The 20250-nt window shown below is 43.4% G+C and overlaps 1 protein-coding gene across 1 annotated transcript in view; it reads left to right on the top strand.

The window, feature by feature from the left end:
- Positions 1 to 20250, top strand: part of LOC137380054 (receptor-type tyrosine-protein phosphatase gamma-like) — an 870349-nt gene that overhangs the window by 705975 nt on the left and 144124 nt on the right. Inside the window, exons 11-12 of the mRNA XM_068051600.1 lie at positions 3813 to 3862; positions 12857 to 13640. Coding sequence (XP_067907701.1) covers positions 3813 to 3862; positions 12857 to 13640 — 834 coding nt within the window. The remainder of the gene's footprint in view (positions 1 to 3812; positions 3863 to 12856; positions 13641 to 20250) is intronic.

Below are 20250 nucleotides of genomic sequence, written 5' to 3'. Positions count from 1 at the left end.
AGGTCCAAAGTGGATGACCCTCACACCTACCTCTATTGAAATCTATTTGCCACTGTTTTGCCCATTCACTTAATCTATTCATATCTCTTTGTAATTTAATGCTTCCATCTACGCTGCTTGCAATGTGCCTATCTTTGTGTCGTCGATAAACTTGGATATATCGCTCTCTATTCCATCAGCTAATTTGTTAATAAGTGCAGTGAATAGTTGCAACCCCAACATAGATCCCCGTGAAACACCACAGGTCACATATTTGAGTATCTTGAGTCGAAATTCGGTGCAATTGAGTGAAAAGTCACTGCAGATGGGGAAGGAGGTGCTGCAGTTTATCTTCATTATTTGTCGTGGTTCATGTAAGCTTAGGCAGTAAGTGTTTAAAATTTTATGCAGTGTTTTAATGCTTAGTGTAAATTTGTATGTCGACAAAGAAAAATACAACCTAAAAATTAAAAATAAGTAATCTAAACTGAGTTTTTGCAGGTTGTGTGTCTAAACTGTAGTATGTGGAAGTTTGTGGACAGTAAGACTGTCCTGAACAAACACATCTGCAGTAGATGTCTCTGTCTTACATCTCTCTGGCTCAGAGTCATTGAGCTGAAATGCGAGTTGGAGACACTCTGACACATAAGGGAGAGAGGATTTATCTCGACAGTTTGCTGCAGACTTTGTTCACACCTTGTAGAAAGATGCAGGATCAAAACAGTGTGACCAATAGTATGTAGAGTAAGGAGAACGCAGGTGAGAAAGTGAACGAGGATCTTCAGAAACTGATCCTATCCAACAGGCACAATGTAATTGCTACCTGTGAGGAGATGGATAAAGACTGTCAGAAGGACAGCGAGAATGATGACCATGGCACCTTGGAGCAGAAGACTGTCCAAAGGGAGGGTGGGGAGCAGGAGGAGGAGTGTAATGTGTTAGTTATAGGGGATTCAATAATTAGGGGGATGGATAGCATTCTTTTTAAGCAGGATTGAGAGTCCCACATGGTATGTGGCCTATCTGGTGCCAGGGTGAGGGACATCTCAAATCAGCTTGAAAGGATATTAGAGAGTGAGGGGGAGGGCCCAGTTGATACCAACAATATAGGAAAGAATAGGCAAAAGATTTTGTTTGGAGAGTACCAGGAACTAAGAGCTAAATTAAAGAACAGGACCTCAAGAGTTATAATCTCTGGATTATTACCCGAGCCATGGGCAAATTGGCATAGGGATAAACAGATTAGGGAGGTAAATAGGTGACTGAAGGAGTGGTATGGGAAAGTGAGTTTCCATATCATGGGACAGGAAGGAACTGTAGCATTGGGACGAGCTCCACTGGAATTGAGCTGGGACCAGGATCCATCTGAAGAGCCTAAATAGGGTGGTCACGAGGACCTTAAGCTAGTAAATGGGGGCAGGGGGAGGGCTCAGGTAGAAAAGGTAGTATAAATAACAGTTCGATAAAAAAGGTAAGAAAGTAGAATAACAGTCAGAAATTTACAAATCCATGGTGGTTCTCCCTCAGCTGAAAAATTTTAAGCTGTTCAACCGCTCTATCTTTAAATATGGATTCTTGTAATTTCCTGACAACAGATGTTAGGCTAACTGATCTATAATTCCCTGGTTTCCCTCTCTCAGTTTTCTTAAATATTGGAGTGATGTGCAAGTTTTCAATCTAAAGGAACAGTTCCTGAATCGAGAGAACTTTGGAATATCATAACTAGAACATCTGCAACGTTCTCACCGATTTCCTTTAAAATGCTGGGATGGAAGTCATCTGGTCCTGGGGCTTTGTTCAATCTATCTGCTCATTATTTTCTTCATTATTGTTAATTTGCTTCCTTCAATCCTTTTGAGTCCCCATCCCTAATTCAAGATTAGTTTCCAAGGGGTGTCTGGCGTACTGTTTTCCTCCTGTACTGAATATTCACACAAAGTAATTATTTAACATGTCTGCCATTTTGTTCTTTTCATTTATAATATCATCATCAGTTTTTGCAGGGCTCCTATTGCTATTAACCACCCTCTTTTTCCTAATATAATTATAAAACTTTATTGTGTTGATTTTGATATCCCTTGCAAGTTTCTTTTTACATTCCCCTTTTGTAGCTTTTATTATCTGTTTTGTCACCCTTTGCTGTCCTTTGTAACACTTCCATTCTCCAGGCTGTGCTTTTTTTTCCATTTTTGTATGCTTTTTCTTATAGTTTTATGTTGTCTCTTAACTCTTTAGATGTTCATGGCTGTTTTATTAGCAAATAGTACTCTTGCCCCCTTAGAGGTATACACTGGGCTGGATTTTGTTCTCCCCCAGCTGTCAGGTTCCATGGCTTGGGAGGTGCTGAAGATGGCTCCGCATGAGGCCCGCCACGGACCTCACTCTGTGAGGGCCTGGCCTAATCCTTCTAGAAGCGGCGAGGCTCTGTGGTTCCCCTGCTCCCCCCCCCCCCCCACCCGCTGAGTGATGGGACCTCAATTAAAATATTCAAATCAGTAAAATGAATGCATTTAAATAGACTTACCTGAGATCTTGAGGGCACACCGCGATCTTCGGCGCAGTGGCCGGCACTCCCATACCTTCAAATCCCCGTCCAGAGAAAAGAGGCACCAAACTGGTGGGGAGGGGGGAGGAGGTAAGATTTTCAGTGCAGGGGAGGGGGACCGGGTCAAATAAACATAATGGGTGCAGGGGATGGTGGGAAGGGTTGAACTTTAAACTTTGTGCAGTTTGAGCGAGGAAGGTCAGATGTAAAAGGTGTTTTGTGGGGGGAGAGGGCAAATAGTTAATGTAATTGTTATTGGAGGGGTGGGAAAGGGGCGTTATGAATTTATTTATTTAATTTTGGGGGTTACTTCTTTAAAAATGTAAATGTGCCGGCAGGGCTGGCTGCCCTTTATAAAGGATGCCAGCGCCTGCGTACAGGCAGCTGACACCATTGCTGTCAACGGACAGCCCGCCCCGCCACGTGATTTTGGGGGGGGCGGGGCTGCTCCGGCCATTTAAATGAGCTGCTGCGCGGGAGATTGCAGTGGCTCTTTGGCACGGGACACCATTTTTTGAGCTCGTGCTAAGATTGGCGGCAAGCTCTTAAAATCCAGGCCACTGGTTCTGTACCACGTTAACTTCTTTTATGATTGCCATCTCCCCCCTCTCCCGACCACGTTTCTTCTGTTGTTTTACTCATTAACAGATCTGTCCAGTTTACTATGGACAGTCTCTGTCTCATCCTGTTGAAGCTTATCTTATCTAAATCTAGAATCCTGGGGGTCTATATTGTAGGATCTTCATTCTTCATTCTTCCAATAATATATTTTTTTACATCCCACATGGATCTTGTAAGAAAATAGTTTATGGGTGCACCATTGTGGGATGGGGGACCCAATGGATGCAGTTATTGAGTGGTTAATTAATTGTAAGTCAAAACAAATGAATTCTGGTCCTCGGACTTTACAACATATGCGTTGGAGACAATATCTGACACTGCCTATCTGCAGCATTCTGACTTCTTTGTGTGTGCTCAGTATATAGTTCCTTCAGAACCTGCCATACCAAGTTCTGGTTGTATGATTTTAGTCATACATGATCAAATAACATGTGATGGATACAAAACATGTTAATTATAAACATGACCATGCCGTGCAATCTGTCTTTTTAAACCTAGATCAAAATCTATGTCACTGAACACATTTTCACCACCAACCAATTGTGATTGGGAGATTCATTTTTTTGTTACTTTTCAAAATGGCTTCTTGTGTACTGTCTTTTATTTATAAATTTGGTTGTTTTGAATTTATTATTTACATTAAAAAATATATTTGTTCCTTTTCTAGCTAACACAACTAGAATATTTGAAGGAACCAGGATTATAAAAACAAGAATGGTAAGTGCAGAAATTAATCGTGTCTGTCTAAAATGCATAATTTTAATGTGTTATCTCCCAAGGTGCATGCAGGAAAAAATGGAGGAAATTGTATCACTGTCCATCTGTGAACAATTGTTTCACACGACAGTTAAACATTACAGATTTTCTTTTTTTTTAATTCCAAATACGAATCTCTGATGTCCAAACTGCTGTTGATAACAGTGCTGCAGTATTAATAAGAAAATATGGCTGTCACTGGAGAAGCTCAGATCATGGTTTTCTGAGGCTGCAGGAGAAGAGATAGCGTAGCTGTCATTTTTATTAAACAGTGTGAATTGTACAAATTCAGAACACTGGGAACCAACCTGTAACATGGAACTGCTTGAAGGAGAAGTGTTTGTGCAGTATAAATGGAATATTGGAGTGTATGGGCTGAATTTTACCAGCCTCTTGATGCCGTGGGTCATGGTGGGGAGGCCCCTAAAATGCTAGCAGGAGCGGCCTGCCTTGACCCACAACGCCGGGAAGGCCCCGCCAGATATTAGCGAAGGTGGCGAGGCCTTCATTAACATATTGAAATTAAATAAATTACAATGCAAATTAACCTACCTGCCGCCGCCGGCTGTCCCACACCGATTTTATGGCCAACCAGCCATAACGCACGCCTTGCTGGTGGGGAGGAATAAAATTATTGGGGTGGGGGCATTGGGGAAAACTATTCCGATTGTTTATGGGGATGGTGGGAAGGGCTTGAAAAGGGCGGACGTGAAGAGGTTGATGGGGGGGAAGGTTAGGGTTGGGAATAAAGTTAATTTTGTTCATATTGCCTCGAAAATAGACATTGGCGGGTGGGTGGGAAAGGACCTCCAGCATTTATTTCAATTAATTATTAAACACAGTGCACCAAAGTATCACTTTAAAAATTAACATTACTTCTAAAGGCTTAAAGCCCTTTAAAAATGGCGACGGCGCCTGCGTGTTGGTGCCAGACGCCGTTTCCGGGGACGTGGCGGCGCCCCCTTTACATCATCGGGGGCAGCCACTCCGCTCCCTCCATTTAAATGAGCCCCCACGTGTAATATCACGGGGGCTCAGCGGTTGCACTTACGTGTCAGAAGGCCGCCAGGTGGCGCGCTGATAAAATTCAGCCCTATGTATTCAAATGGTTACATCATCAAGATAGTCCTGCAATATAGATTCTCCTTGACCCAACAGTAAGTCTATACAGTCATGCTTCCTGGCATTCAAATCTTATAACTTGTTGACAATTGGTTTTACTCTTACCGATACAGAGATTAGGGGCTGAATTTTGTGGGGAGGGTAGAAGTCCTGCCGCCGAGGCCAAAAACGGGAGGTGATCACACTTTGTCGGGACTTGGGGTGGCTTCTTGTCAGCGATGGCCAACTAAGTGGCCTGCCCCCAAGAGTTGCCAGCCTAATCCGAGAGCTGGCAGCTGAGTAGTGCCACCACAACTGGTGGTCATTGCTGAGGCTGCAGCTGCAGGGAGAGGGAACCTCAATGGCTGGGTGCCCACAAATACAAGTAAGTGGGGTTGGGGGATGCAGGGTCCTGCTATTGCTGCAAGGGTAGCCATTGCTGTTGGGGGGGCCCCTCCGTGGGCCATGGAGCGCCCATAAAGGAAGCTCCCCCCCCGCCCCCAGGAGGCCTACAGGTTTAACCCTGTAGTCTCTCCACATGGCGGCAGGCCCTCCCGATGCAGGCATTTTGGACATTTTGCCCGTGGAGGTGGGAAGTGGCCATTAATTTGCCATTTAAGTGGCTCAATTGGTCTCCCGGCAGGCAACAGATTTACCAACTTTCCCTCCACTGGCAAAATGGAATGACAGGGGGAAGACGTCAGGCACCCCCCGACACCTCCAAAGGGCCCTGAAAATTCCAGCCTAGTTCTGATAGATAAAGTTGGGACCAGGTCATCTAGTTGTAGAGTTGACGTTAGGTGCAAAAGGAGCTGGAGAAAATGTATCTAGGACCAGTTAAAACACATCTGTGCACCAAAAAAGTTAGGGTTTTTAATGCAGACTCCACTGTATACTAATTCTAGAGGATAGAAATCATCCAATCACCAATTTAGACACTTCAAAACCCACACCCTTTTCCTTTTCTTTTGGAAACACCTTCCAATGTAACAATCTTCATGGTTACAGGGAATTCTCTTTGTTAACATTCCCATTAATTTTATAATATTCGTAGATATTTGAGGACTAAAACGAATGATCAAGAAGGATTTTTATTCTAATGTTCGCAGTCATGGCTACTCACCAAAACCTTTGTGGACAGATCTGTTCTATATTTGTTCAGTGCTCAATGTTTGAAATGAAAAGATTATTGAAATTTCATATGAATTAAAAATGCACATTTTCATGCTTTGGGAAACAGATTGTGCATCTTTGAACAAATCCAGAAAAGAATTTAATATTTTGTCAATTTACATTTCAAAAGGAAGTCCAGGGATGAACTTGAGGTAAAATAACAATATTGTAGAAAAAAGCAATTTTTTGAGTGAACCAGAAACATGTAAAACATGCAGAGCATTCATGTGTGTTTAGAGGTCAGCAACATTTCCTACCTTAACTTACTCCACACCTTTGAGGACTTTAATGTGTTTTGGTTCCTTCAAGGTTTACCAGCAGATGGCAGCAAAATATGTTGAAGAATGTTTATTTGCAAGAGATATGAAAAAAATCTTGAGAAGTGATTGAATGTTAATATTAAGTTGACAATGGATAAATACTCTATTCTATTCTACATCTATCCTTCACAATTAAAAATGAATTTTTGAATCATTACTGTCTTACAACAGAGGGTTGAAATTGTTTCATTCGTATTTGCCAGAAATTCGAAACCAAAATGACTTTAGTCAAGTTTGGGTTGGGTGGAGGTTCTGCCCCCAAAGGGTCATCTTGGAACTGCAGTTCAAGACTGGGAAAGATGTGGATAAGGATAGGGAATATGGAGAGAATAGAAGGGAGATGGGAAGGGAGCGAGCAGGGGATGGAGAAGATAGCAGCAAGAGAGGGACGGGATAAGAAAAGTACCTTGGGGCAGGCCGTGGTGGAGGAGTTGGGTAATAACTTGGTGTGGGGAAGAGTTGGAATCATGATTTTTGAACAACTGTAGAGTCCCAATTCTTTTAGCCCAGGTAATGCACAAGTTTTAGAAAGAGCCATCTTTTTGTGTTTTTTTCCCATGCTTTGCTACTTCTGATTTTTTTTAACTATCACAGCCATTGTTCTGCTCAAAGATGGTGTAGATATATAGGAGCATGCCATGCAACATTAGTTTACAAGCAAAACACATTGGGCTGTATTTGAGGCAGCCCTCAAAGTCGTGATCCATGGCCAGGAGGGTGGGGCGGGGGGAGGGTTGGGGGTGGGGGGGGGTGCCTGAAAATGGCTCCGGATGAGGCCCGCTACAGACTTTGGCAGCAGGACCCAGCCCGATCCTCCTGGTGGCAGTGAGGCTCCATGGTGGCCCCCTCACCACTGGACGATGGGACCACAATTTGAATGTTTAAATCAATAAAATTAATTAAATATAACCACCCGCAATCTTGACGGCCCGCCGCAATCTTTGGCACGGCAGCCAGCACCTCCGCGCCTTCAGATCACTGTTCAGGGTGGGGCGGGGGAGGAGGTAAGTTTATCAGTGAGGGGGGGAGTGGGGGGGGTGGGGTGACGAGGTCAAATAAACGTCATGGGTTTAAGGGATTGTGGGAAGAGTTGTACTTCAAACTTTGTGCAGTTTGGTGGGTAAGATCAGATGTTAAAGGTAAGTGTTTTGGGAGGAAGGGCAAATAGTTAATGTAATTGTGATTGGAGGGGTGGGAAAGGGGTGTTGGAACTTTGTTATTCTGGGGAGATATCTCTTTAAAAATTTAAGTATCCTGACGGGGCTAACTGCCCTTTAAAAATGGCATCAGTATCTGTGCACAGGCAGCTGACGCGATCGCCAGGGACGGACAGCCCGCCCCCTCCACGGGAATCAAGGGGGGTGGGCTGGGTCACCCCGGCTAATTAAGTGAGCAACTGCGCTTAAGATCGCGGCAGCTCTTTGGCGTGCGACCCGCATGGGTGGGCCACCATTTTTTGAGCTCATAGAATCCAGCCTGTTGTGTTAGAAACTCCTATCACTGCCACCTAGAGGGGGACATTATATTGCAGATAAATACAGGTGGTTTGAAAATGAAACATGCCATATGGTGCAGTTGACATAGAGATTTCAGTAAATTTAGAAATGGAATTCTGTGCCTCACCTACTAATTTTAATATAAAATAGATTATTTTTGTATATCACTGTTATATCCAAGCATCAACCAATGCATGCCATGCTTTTTTTAAAATGAACATTTCATTCTCTGCAGTAACGTCACAGATGAACAGCCAAAATTGAATAATTGATTAAAATATGAGACATACATAAGCAGGACAGTTTTGTATAACGTGTGGAATATTTAACCCAACCAGCAGCTATTTATTGATTCACGAATGTTTAATGCATGTTTTTCAATTTATTATAAGATGACACTATAATTAAGGGATGGAAGGAAATATTGTTATAGACTATTTGCATAATCAGAGGTACCAGCTTGAATGCAAATTACATGGATATTGTGATTTCTTAAAAATATTAACAATAGCAGATCTTTGAATTTCTTGCCAAGCAACTGAATGTGAAATGTTAATAAAATTACATGTATCCTGTTGATATCTGCAACCATCTTGGCAGAAGAATGTTTTAAAAATATTAATTTTTAAATGGTCTTTTCTGGTTTGTACAAGATCTACACGTAATATTTTATATTCTCTTCACATTTTTTGAGCAATTGAAGCCCGTCTTTTTATTCCCACCCTCCTCCACCTCCCTGCACAATTCTTGCTGGGCTGTGTACCCACTGTAGTTAGTGACTTACTTGTTGGCATCTACAAATGCCATTCTTCAACCCACCACCAGGAGGCTTGAAATAGCAGTCCAATGATCATTGTTTCTCTGATTATCCTTCCACTTATATGCTTCTCTAGCCGTGGAATGTGAAGAAAGTGGGAATAATTAATATTGTCTCCCTCCAACCTGGGATGTTACTGCATCACTCCATTTTTAAGGAAATGTGCTGAATTTCCAGTGGTTAGCACCGCAGCCTCACAGCTCCAGGGACCCGGGTTCAATTCTGGGTACTGCCTGTGCGGAATTTGCAAGTTCTCCCTGTGACTGCGTGGGTTTTCGCCGGGTGCTCCGGTTTCCTCCCACAGCCAAAGACTTGCAGGTTGATAGGTAAATTGGCCATTATAAATTGCCCTTAGTATAGGTAGGTGGTAGGGGAATATAGGAAAGGTGGGGATGTGGTAGGAATATGGGATTAGTGTAGGATTGGTATAAATGGGTGGTTGATGGTCGGCACAGACTCGCTGGGCCGAAGGGCCTGTTTCAGTGCTGTATCTCTCAATAAAAAAATAAATAAAAACAGTTCAATTAATCAATGTAATCCAAGACAACTGTCAGCTCCACTTGATAACCAATCATTGTGTGTAAGAACAGTCTGGGTTGACTGATTCAGAAAGTTTCTTTTTACTCTCCTTTCCTTCCTGTGGGTAAATTACCCCCAGAGGGCTGGATTTTATGCAGACGCTGCCAGGAGAGACAGCGGGTGAAAAAAATGTTGGCCCGCATATGCAGGCTGCGCAATGCCATGCCGCCGCAAACAATAATATGCTGGTTGGGCCGCTCGCCTCCCCACCCCCCGCAATCATGTGGAGGGAGTGGGCTCTCTGACGCCAGCAATAGCGTCAGCTGCCTGTGCACAAGCGCTGGTGCCATTTTTAAAGCCCTGCTGGCTAATTTAAATTTTTTATGTTATACCCCCCCCACTGTATGATTAAAAATCTGCCGCCCCTTTCCCACCCCCCCATAACAATTAAATTCATTATTTGCCCTTCCCCCACAAAGCTCTTACCTTCCACACTTGACCTCTCCCCTTCCAAACTGAACAAAGTGCAGAGGTCACACCTACCCACAATCTCCTACCCTAATGATGTAAATTTGACCTTCCCCCCCCCCCCCCCCCCACCCTCTTCTCCCCACACTAAAAGTCTTGGGTTTCTCCTTCCCCACCATTGCAGCCCCTGCTTTCCCCAGATGAAAAAGTGAAGGCACGTGAATGCCGGCTGCTGCTTAGTAGATCGCGGCCTGACAGTAAGATTGAAGTCAGTTTTATTCGAATGTATGCATCCTGCTAATTTGAATATTTTAATGTGGGTCCTTTGACCCAGCGGTGGGGGGGCCACCACGGAGCCTCGCCACCGCCGGGAATTTCAGACCTGGCCCTCCCGGCGTCGGGCTCCGTGGCGGGCTGCTGCTGGAATGATCTTCCAGCCTCCCCCAGTCCCCACCACACGCCATAGAGTCTGATGTCGGGAGCAATGTAAAATCCCAGCCAGTGAGTGGGGCTAACCTTAAGGAATCGCAGGTCCACGCCAATATCACACTGCTGTTTTTATGATATGGGAATTTAAAAAGGGACAATCTTGTACAACTTTTAAAGAATAAGAATTCATAATGCTGTTGTCATTCTGATTGACTTTGCTAAATATGAGGAAAATAGATCTGTGATATTCCACATATGCATTTATTACCTTCTCATCTATAAGCTCAGTACTGACTTGGTGTCTGCCTCTTTCAAACCACTTACAATGTGATGGATTTTTTTCAAAGAATGAGGCTGGAATGAATAGGTTATAGTTTATTATTATCATACTGCTCTTAGTATTACTGCTGATTTTAATTTTTTTTTAATTAGTTGATTCCCAAAATGGGAATTTAAATGGTATGATATTGAAAATTGTAAAATACCTTTGCTGTGACAATTCTTTTGACCTGAATTTTATTGTGAACCGAGGGAAGGAGGAGTAATGTGAAGTGTTCGTATGTCTTAGACTGTATTCTATTTAATATTATTTTTCTTCTTTGTAAGTATATTCTAAATTTCCATTTCAAAGGGAATTATGATTTTAAAAAAACTGATACAACATTAGAGAAATTGCTCTGATATTAATACAGAGTTGAAAAAGTAAACGGAACCACAAATGAAGGATCTGAAAGGAAACATAGGTATAATGGGAAACTTGTGTAATTATGTCTGTCTCGGCATAAGGAGGGAGGAAGTGTTGGGTATTCTAAAAGGCATTAAGGTGGACAAGTCCCCAGGTCCGGATGGAATCTATCCCAGGTTACTGTGGGAAGCGAGAGAGGAATTAGTTGGGGCCTTAACAGATATCTTTGCAACATCCTTAAACACGGGTGAGGTCCCGGAGGACTGGAGAATTGCTAATGTTGTCCCCTTGTTTAAGAAGGGTAGCGGGGATAATCCAGGTAATTATAGACCGGTGAGCCTGACGTCAGTGGTAGGGAAGCTGCTGGAGAAGATACTGAGGGATAGGATCTATTCCCATCTGGAAGAAAATGGGCTTATCAGTGATAGGCAACATGGTTTTGTGCAGGGAAGGTCATGTCTTACCAACTTAATAGAATTCTTTGAGGAAGTGACAAAGTTGATTGATGAGGGAAGGGCTGTAGATGTCATATACATGGACTTCAGTAAGGCGTTTGATAAGGTTCCCCATGGTAGGCTGATGGAGAAAGTGAAGGCGCATGGGGTCCAAGGTGTACTAGCTAGATGGTTAAAGAACTGGCTGGGCAACAGGAGACAGAGAGTAGCAGTGGAAGGGAGTTTCTCATAATGGAGACGTGTGACCAGTGGTGTTCCACAGGGATCCATGCTGGGACCGCTGTTGTTTGTGATGTACATAAATGATTTGGAGGAAAGTATAGGTGGTCTGATTAGCAAGTTTGCAGACGACACTAAGATTGGTGGAGTAGCAGATACTGAAGGGGACTGTCAGAGAATACAGCAGAATATAGATAGACTGGAGAGTTGGGCAGAGAAATGGCAGATGGAGTTCAATCAGGGCAAATGCGAGGTGATGCATTTTGGAAGATCCAATTCAAGAGTGAACTATACAGTAAATGGAAAAGTCCTGGGGAAAATTGATGTACAGAGAGATTTGGGTGTTCAGGTCCATTGTTCCCTGAAGGTGGCAACGCAGGTCAATAGAGTGGTCAAGAAGGCATACGGCATGCTTTCCTTCATCGGACGGGGTATTGAGAACAAGAGTTGGCAGGTCATGTTACAGTTGTATAGGACTTTGGTTCGGCCACATTTGGAATACTGCGTGCAGTTCTGGTCGCCACATTACCAAAAGGATGTGGATGCTTTGGAGAGGGTGCAGAGGAGATTCACCAGGATGTTGCCTGGTATGGAGGGCGCTAGCTCTGAAGGGAGGTTGAGTAGATTAGGATTATTTTCATTAGAAAGACGGAGGTTGAGGGGGGACCTGATTGAGGTGTACAAAATCATGAGAGGTATAGACAGAGTGGATAGCAAGAAGCTTTTTCCCAGAGTGGGGGATTCAATTACAAGGGGACACGAGTTCAAAGTGAAAGGGGAAAAGTTTAGGGGGCATATGCGTGGAAATTTCTTTACGCAGAGGGTGGTGGGTGCATGGAACGCATTGCCAGCGGAGGTGGTAGACGCGGGCACGATAGCGTCTTTTAAGATGTATCTAGACAGATACATGAATGGGCAGGAAGTAAAGAGATACAGACCCTTAGAAAATAGGCGACAGGTTTAGATAGAGGATTTGGATCGGCGTAGGCTTGGAGGGCCGAAGGGCCTGTTCCTGTGCTGTAATTTTCTTTGTTCTTTGTTCTTGTTTAAGCAGAATGTTAAGGAAAGTAGAATTCCTGGTGGAGAAGGGACAAAATATTCTAATGAGCATGAAAAGGAAGATTTTGGAGATAATGAAAGAACTCTAGAAGTTAAAGCTTCTTTTAGAAGTTCCTCTAATAATGAGAACCAAGGTAGTATGTCCAATATTTCTACTTACACTGTATTTATTGTTTTTTTTCCCCCTTCATATTCCTCTGGTACTACACTGAAGCCTACAGCCTCTCCTGCTTCTTCAGCTGATATGGCACCAATCAGTTCTGGGTCATCTACTTGGACTTCTTCTGGTCTTACTTTGCCCTTTGTTTCCATGGCAACTGGCATGGGCCCTTCATCCAGTGGAAGCCAGACTACTGTGGCATCCGTGCTAACAAGTACCTTGCTTGCAAGCCTTGGGTTTGGTGGTGGTGGTGTTCCTTCCTTTCCTAGTACTGTGTGGCCTCCACGCCTTCCCTCTGTCGCTTCAACCACAAAACATCGAGTGAGACCTGTTGTTTCAACAACTGAAGCATTGTCATCCCCAGGCTCAGAGGGTGGTTCTGCTGTTAACAAAAATGATGAGGCAGAAGGTGAAAATGAAAAGAAAGAAAATGAGGGTGAGAAAGGAGAGGGAGAAGAAGGAGAAGGAGACAAAGAGGAAAAAGAAGAAAACAGTTCAAGGAAAGATATAGTAGAGAAAGGGGAGAACGTTGTAACTGCAACAACTACTGAGACACAGAATAAGACTGAATCAGAGATGTTACCTGGAGATCCAAGTGATCCAACTGAAGAAGGTAAAAACTCAACCGGTGGACAAGACGCTTCAAACACAACTATCAGTCAAACAAATTACAATTTTCCACAAACAACAGTTGAGCTATTGCAAAAGTCATCTGACGTTCCAACTACAGAGAACTATCCGCTTAAAATTCCAGTCAAACCAACACCTCCTCCAAAAACATGGAATGATGTAGCAGGAGACAGTTCAGCCGAGAACACATTTGTTATGGTGGATACAGGTTAGTTTTGTTTTGTTGTTACTATTGCTTCTGCCAATGTGCTTGTTTTTTTTTAAACAGACTGTGCATCTAGTATGTAGTTCTTTTAAATCCTGCTAAGCTTCTGATTGGGCTTGATTGTGGTGACCAAGTAATTCAAATGTGTGAGACATATTGCTGTTATATTATGCCTGATGCTTACATATGCCAAATTTAAACAGGGAAGACTGCAGAGATGAAAAGTTGGAATATTTTACCCACTATCAAAACCTTTTCTCTATTAAAAGTAAGTTTTGTATAGTGTGAAGTGTAGATTACTTGATCTTTCAGTTTCTTTGCTACTGAATATGATGACGGTCTTTGCTGATTAATTTGTCGCTGTTCTAAAAGTCTTTTAAAAATGAATTCGGTGATAGCTTTGTACTTTCAATGATTTTGTCAACAGAACCTAGATTTGCAGGATGATAAAATGAAAGCTTTGGCATATTGTATGTAATATTATTCATGAGTGAAAGTGATGGAAAAACTATATAAAACACATCATTTTCTGAACAAACATTGCATTGTCTAAATGTCAAATAGTATTTATGGTAGAAAATGTTATTTCTCAAAGAATTGTAAATCAGACCCATAATTAAGAATGTACAAGGTACTTCAAATTAGTTACGTCAGTGCACTGCTCTACAATGGAGTGTGGCACGATTCCGTTAGGGATCATTAACATTTAAAAAGAGAAAGTCGAATTCCCAGTGTTACGACCAGGTGCAAAATATGTCTAGGGGTCTGTTACTATCTTCATCTGGTCTTATTGTAACAGGGTTTAACTTTAAACATTATGTTTTGAGCTCCCCCTTTGTGAATCCTTGTTCACAGCTTTCCAATTATAAGGCAAAGAAATGAGCACAAACAGGCTTTCTTTGGTTTAAAGAAGAAAGATGAAATTTATTAAACCTTAAACTCTAATGCGGTTAAAGCCTGTGGATATACGACGCGCCCATGCTGGCATGCACGTGTGATACATACATGCAAGTAGGGACAGAAAAGAGCAGAAGAAAAGATAAGTAGAACAGTTTGAGGCAATATCTTGTTATTGTTTCTCGAACTTACAGTAGTCCTTGAAGATATGGTCTTGCGTTTCATTGGGGCTCAGTAGTCTTCTTAAAACCTTGTTCACATGGGAAACTTTTTTTCTTCTGAGTTTCACTTGTTTTCACAAGACTCACTTCCATGGGAAGGAGATGGAAGCAGGCAGACAGGAAAGGAGATGTTCTCAGTCCAAGAGTACATGGCGTTCTGAATTCAAAATCTGTTTTTCCAGTTTAAAACTCCCCTAGTTGGCCAGCAGGTGGTCATGTGACCAACTGGTTTGACCAGGTCTCTTTCTGTGTATTGGGGGCAGGGACTGGCTCCCTTGTTTCCACATTGTCTGGTACTATGCAAATGTCTTTCCAGTCAGGAACTTGCAATTTTTAAGTTTTAATGTTCATGTGACGAAATAATGTGTGCCTCAGTCTTGGTAGGTGGCGGGGTTTGCCTGACACCAGTTATAACTGAAAGAATTACGCCACACGATTTCACGTTCAAACAAAAACTTTACTGTACATGAGTTAAACAAAGCAAAACACTACTAACTTAACACTACAACTTGGAAACACTTATATTTTAAACTTCAAATTTTAACAGAACATGAATCATATACTTCAAACTCTAAATCTCACAGAACAGTCCTTTTCAACTCTTATTCCCACCCCACGAATTTCACTATACGTTACAGGATCTTGGAGGTTTGTTCACTTCTCCTGGGACCAATCCAATGTGTACCACAGCTCTTCGGAAGTCACTTTGATTTCCTTAGTTTCTCAGCTGATTTCAGAGGTATGAGATCACTTCCAGAATCTGGACTTCCCAGCTTGAGCACGGGCCTCCCCTCAAAACAGAAACACCCCTGGTTCTTGATGGCCTCTTTTCTCCTGAGTCCAACTGACTTCCAAAAGCCAACTGCTTATCTGAAGCCAACCGCTTGTGCAAAAGCCAACTGCATGTCCAAAAGCCAACTGACTGATTGTGTCAGCAAGCACACAGATCAAAAACCGAACAGACACTCCCTGCATCATCTTTCTCCATAGCAATGTGGTATTTCCCAGATAGCAATTTAAACTAATTATTTCCAACTCCAAATCTTCTCTTCTGGGAAATCATATGAATAATTTAAACCCCTGACTGAGGTAACTGCAGACACACCATCTCCATCAACAAGTTAAGAGGGCTTCCCATTGTATAGGGTCTTTACACTTCCCAGTATGACCTTACTAAATAAACATGGACCACCTCTTGATATGTAACCACCCTCGGCATGTTTGCCAACTTCTCAAACCAGATCTTTTCATTTGTCCTGCATTAAAAAAAATCAATTCCCAAATTAAAAGTTGCCTCTAGAAAATTAATATAAACCTTGAACCAGATAATCGTAACAAGTGGTAAAATGTGTATTCACATTTACGGATCTACACACTCTGGTGCAGAATTTTAACATTGCCTACCTCCTCACCAGTTCCAGTAAAAAAAAAACAGCTGGCGCCATTTTGAGGCCAGGCCTTGTTTAAATAGACCCGAATGCCCAAACAGGCGTCCTGGTGCAACTCGCTGGATTCAGGCTTGTGCATTATTGAGTGGTCCAGGAGCCACCTGGCCAGCAGCAAGGTAGCTACTGAGGACGTTTCTGATTGTGGGGGAGTGTTGGGGGATAGTGTCCAGGTGGCAGTGGCCCAGGTTATTTTGAGATGTCCGGAGGAACATTCCTGGCCCTCCCAGCTTCACAAAAATAATTTAAAACTTACTGTACTAGGGTCCTTTTGGCTGCATTGCCAGTAAAGCTGGTTGGAAAGTGAACAGTGCATGCTCTGACTGGTTCTGTCCTAAAATGACAGTTGTGGTCCTATGTACTATACAGGACCTCGAGTTCGGGTCTATTGATTGAAACAGGGCAGGCGTTTTATCTGCCCAGTGGTAGGCTCTTGTAAAAATGGGGCTGGCTCCAGCATCAGTATTAAGGGGGCAAAAAATATATCAAACCCATTTTGTGGTCGCTACCATGCCATTCATTTCGATCTCAGCAAGTTAAGTTAACCCTACTGAGTCTGAAATCTCATGAGAATGACTCAACATGTGATTTCTACACACTAACTTATCGCTTAATCATGAAATAGAATTAGAAAGTTCTGAATGCGCAGCTTCCTAAGAAAAGGTTTATACACTCTTGATGGCAAAATTAGTCAATTGGCAGGTGCCTTGGAAAGTCATTCTCTCATCCCAAATAGCAACTCAATTTCCCACCTTCCAATACAATGCAGAGGGAGAGTAATGACTGGAGTGCACATTGCCTAGAAACAGGATTCAGTCACAGACTGTTATTAGCAAAGGCCTATTCTGATGACAGGTCACAGACCTGAAAAGTTAACACTGTTTTTCTCTCCACAGATGCTGCCAGACCTATTGAGTATTTCCAGCATTTTCTGTTTTTATTGCATTCAAAAGAATGTCCAGTATGCCAAATGGAAAAATTCACACTAGTGCAATACTTTTCTGAAATTGGTGTTAAAACACCTTGCAGGGAGAGTTTTTTCCATCTGCCTATGCTAAACTTGACATTGGAATGCTAAATGCTGATAAGTGCTACTCAGTGAAAAAATATTTCTTTTTTTTCAGCATTAACCTCACCCATTTTGATGAGAAAAAATAATTAACAAATATTGTTTCTGCTGCATTTGAAATCTCTTGATAATTCATTTATGCAAGCTTCTTTGCATTTTGAGTGTTTCCAGTATTTTCTGCTTTTAATTGCAGATTTCCAGCATCCACAGTATTTTGCTTATTTATTAAAATGAATTTGATTTCTGTTTTATTTCACAACAAGGAATGTAAAGAAGATATTCCAGCAAATTGAGAAATCTCAAAGTACTCACACACTTTGAAGTCCTGTTGCCCACATGTATACTGCAAAATTTTGTATGAATTACATTTGAATTTGATCAAAACCGCATTTTTGTTTTTTCTATTGTCACACTCTTCTGGAGAATAGTGTGAAGTAGTGGAAGGATTCATAGGCTGATTAACAGTCTGAAAGGCCGTGACATGATCGCTTCCTCCATGGCCGTAGCCACCTTTATACCGGCTGATAGGATGGTTAGTCCTATACAGTGGGAGGGTTTTATTGTCTCCCACAAACCAAACATTGAAGGGTATTGCCTGCTTGATATTCAGAGCAGGGGCTCTGGTCTCTACTCACTGGGACTATCAGGAGCGGGATTTGCACCCTGTACTATTTGACTCAGAAACAGGAATGCTACTCCTAAGCAAAAGGCTCAGTCATCAGCACTGACTAAATCTATGGCCGGAATTTAAAATGGAGTGGAAGGCTTTCCTGACCCACTCTCGCCTCCGCCGCCCTTTACATAAGGTGGAGGGGTGGGGAAATGGCCGGCCCGCCCCAGGCCAATCAAGGCCTTCAAGTGGCCACTTAATGGCCACTTAAGGGCCTTCACCCGCCTCCACGCGGATTTGACGCGTGGCAAGTGGGTGTCCTGGAGCCGAGAAAAGCTGCCTGGAAAAACCAGGCGGCTGCCGATCATCCCGCGAGGGGCCCTGATCATCAGGCACAGGATGTCCGATGGAGGGCTGCCCCCACTACCCCAACCAGCTCCAGCATCCAAAACACTTCCCCCCCCAATCGGCCACCCTTGCCTCGCCGGGACTGATCGATTACCCCCGGCGAGGCAACCAAAACTTACCTTCCCTCCCGGCTCCCAGGCATTTTCTCTTCATGCTGGGCTGCAGTCCCAGCAGTGACCACGGCTCCCAGTGGCGCTGCTGGGACTAACAGCTGCCAGCCCACTAATTGGCCGGCAGCTCAATGAGGCGGCAATTAAAGCCTGGGGACCCGTAAAATACAGAACACCACCTTTTACGTCAGTGGCCAGCCCCTATCCGCCCATCGTAAAATCCCAGCCAATGACGCTATATTACTCTCATATTACATTGCCGCTAAGTTGCCAATGTCACTTGCAGAAGCCACTCAGATAGCTGGCTTTAGGAAGTAGAAATGTTATGCTGGTGCAATTTGGAGAACTTCTCTGAAGGATTTAGGCACATTGTTTGGGGTAGTGTTGAGGAAGCTTTACACTTCATCATAATATATTAATATGCCAGACACTGGGGCTGAATTTTATGGGCTCCCCTGAGACGGATTTGGAGATGGTGGGGGAGGCCATAGAATTGTGAAGGGGGGCAGAGGGCCCGTCGCCTCCTCGTCACAATGCAATTTTGTCAGGGGTGGGATAGGAGGAAGACGGCCTACCTGCCCAGAGGCCAATTGAGGCCCTTGAGAGGCCTATTAAAATCCCCTTAGGGGCCTCTTCCTGCTGCCTCTGGGATTTAACCAGTGGCGGAAAGCCTCTGCCACACGGGAAGATCGCCCAGTAAAACGAGGCAACCTCCCTACCAGCTTGTGGGGGGGGCAGGAGGGGGGGTGTGGGGGGGGCTGGGTGGGTAAGGGGTCCCTCCTCTGTGAGCAATCTGTGGACCACGGAGGGACCTCGCCAGCAAGTAAAACATTTCCCTGTACCGCTTCCCCCTGTATTCAATGCCCAACCTTCCTCGCCACCCCATCGCCAGGGCCTTCCGGACTGAGCCATGACCCCGCCTCATTTACCTGAGGTCTGGGTTTCCAGTGCTGGGCCTGGGTCCAAAGCCTCTAGATTACTGGCAGCGGCCACCACTCCCGGTGGCAATGACAATACTTCTGAGCTGCCGGCCCTATGATTGGCTGGCAGCTCTTGGAGGTGGAATCCCTGTCTTTAAAGGGACAGGGATCCCGGCGCTGGTCTGTTAATTGGCCCAGCACCATAGAATTGTGCCGTGAAGGGGCTCCAGCTGGCTGAGGTGGATTTTCGGCCTCGTGCTGGAAGCCCCATTGTGGGCACAAAATTCAGCCCTGGGTGCCCAAAAGTGGAAAAGTTCTTTGGCCTTGACCTCCAACTAAATGAGTGCAAACATCACTGTTCATTTAAAAAGAACTTGAATGGGGAAACTGTGGCTTTTTATTACCTTTACGCCTATAAGATATACTTGACATATTTTCAAGAGGTGGGATTTGAAATTGAAATACAATCTTCATTTGATCAACAAAAGTAGCCAAATTATATGTGCAGAATCTATGCCAGCTTTAACCAGGAATTCTTTCATGCCAGTACTGTTAAAGATGTATTGCGGAATAAACAAGGTGATCTTTCAAACAAACATTTCCCCTTCCACTCAATCCTGCTGCATCCTCAATGCAGCCTTTTTAATTAAAAATATTTTTTAAAATACACATACAGCTTTTGCATAGGGTGTGTACAGGAGGGGTGAGCTACAATCAGTATCTCCAATCAATCTGTACTTGTGGATTTGTATATATATCTTAAATTATAGAATTACATTTCAGAAAGCCAAGTGGAGTTGAATGTTCATTTGTCAGTTACCATGGAGAATATTGAGTGAATCTCTGATGGTTCACCAGGTTTCTGCAAGTCATAGCGTAAACATTTAATTGAGTACATACTTAATTCAATGTTCTCAGTCTTGCTAATACCTA

This window comes from Heterodontus francisci, chromosome 19 (genome assembly GCF_036365525.1).
Source record: "Heterodontus francisci isolate sHetFra1 chromosome 19, sHetFra1.hap1, whole genome shotgun sequence".
Lineage (NCBI taxonomy): Eukaryota > Metazoa > Chordata > Chondrichthyes > Heterodontiformes > Heterodontidae > Heterodontus > Heterodontus francisci.
The sequence above is the reverse complement of the archived record's forward strand: the minus strand, read 5'-3'. Positions and strand labels throughout refer to the sequence as shown.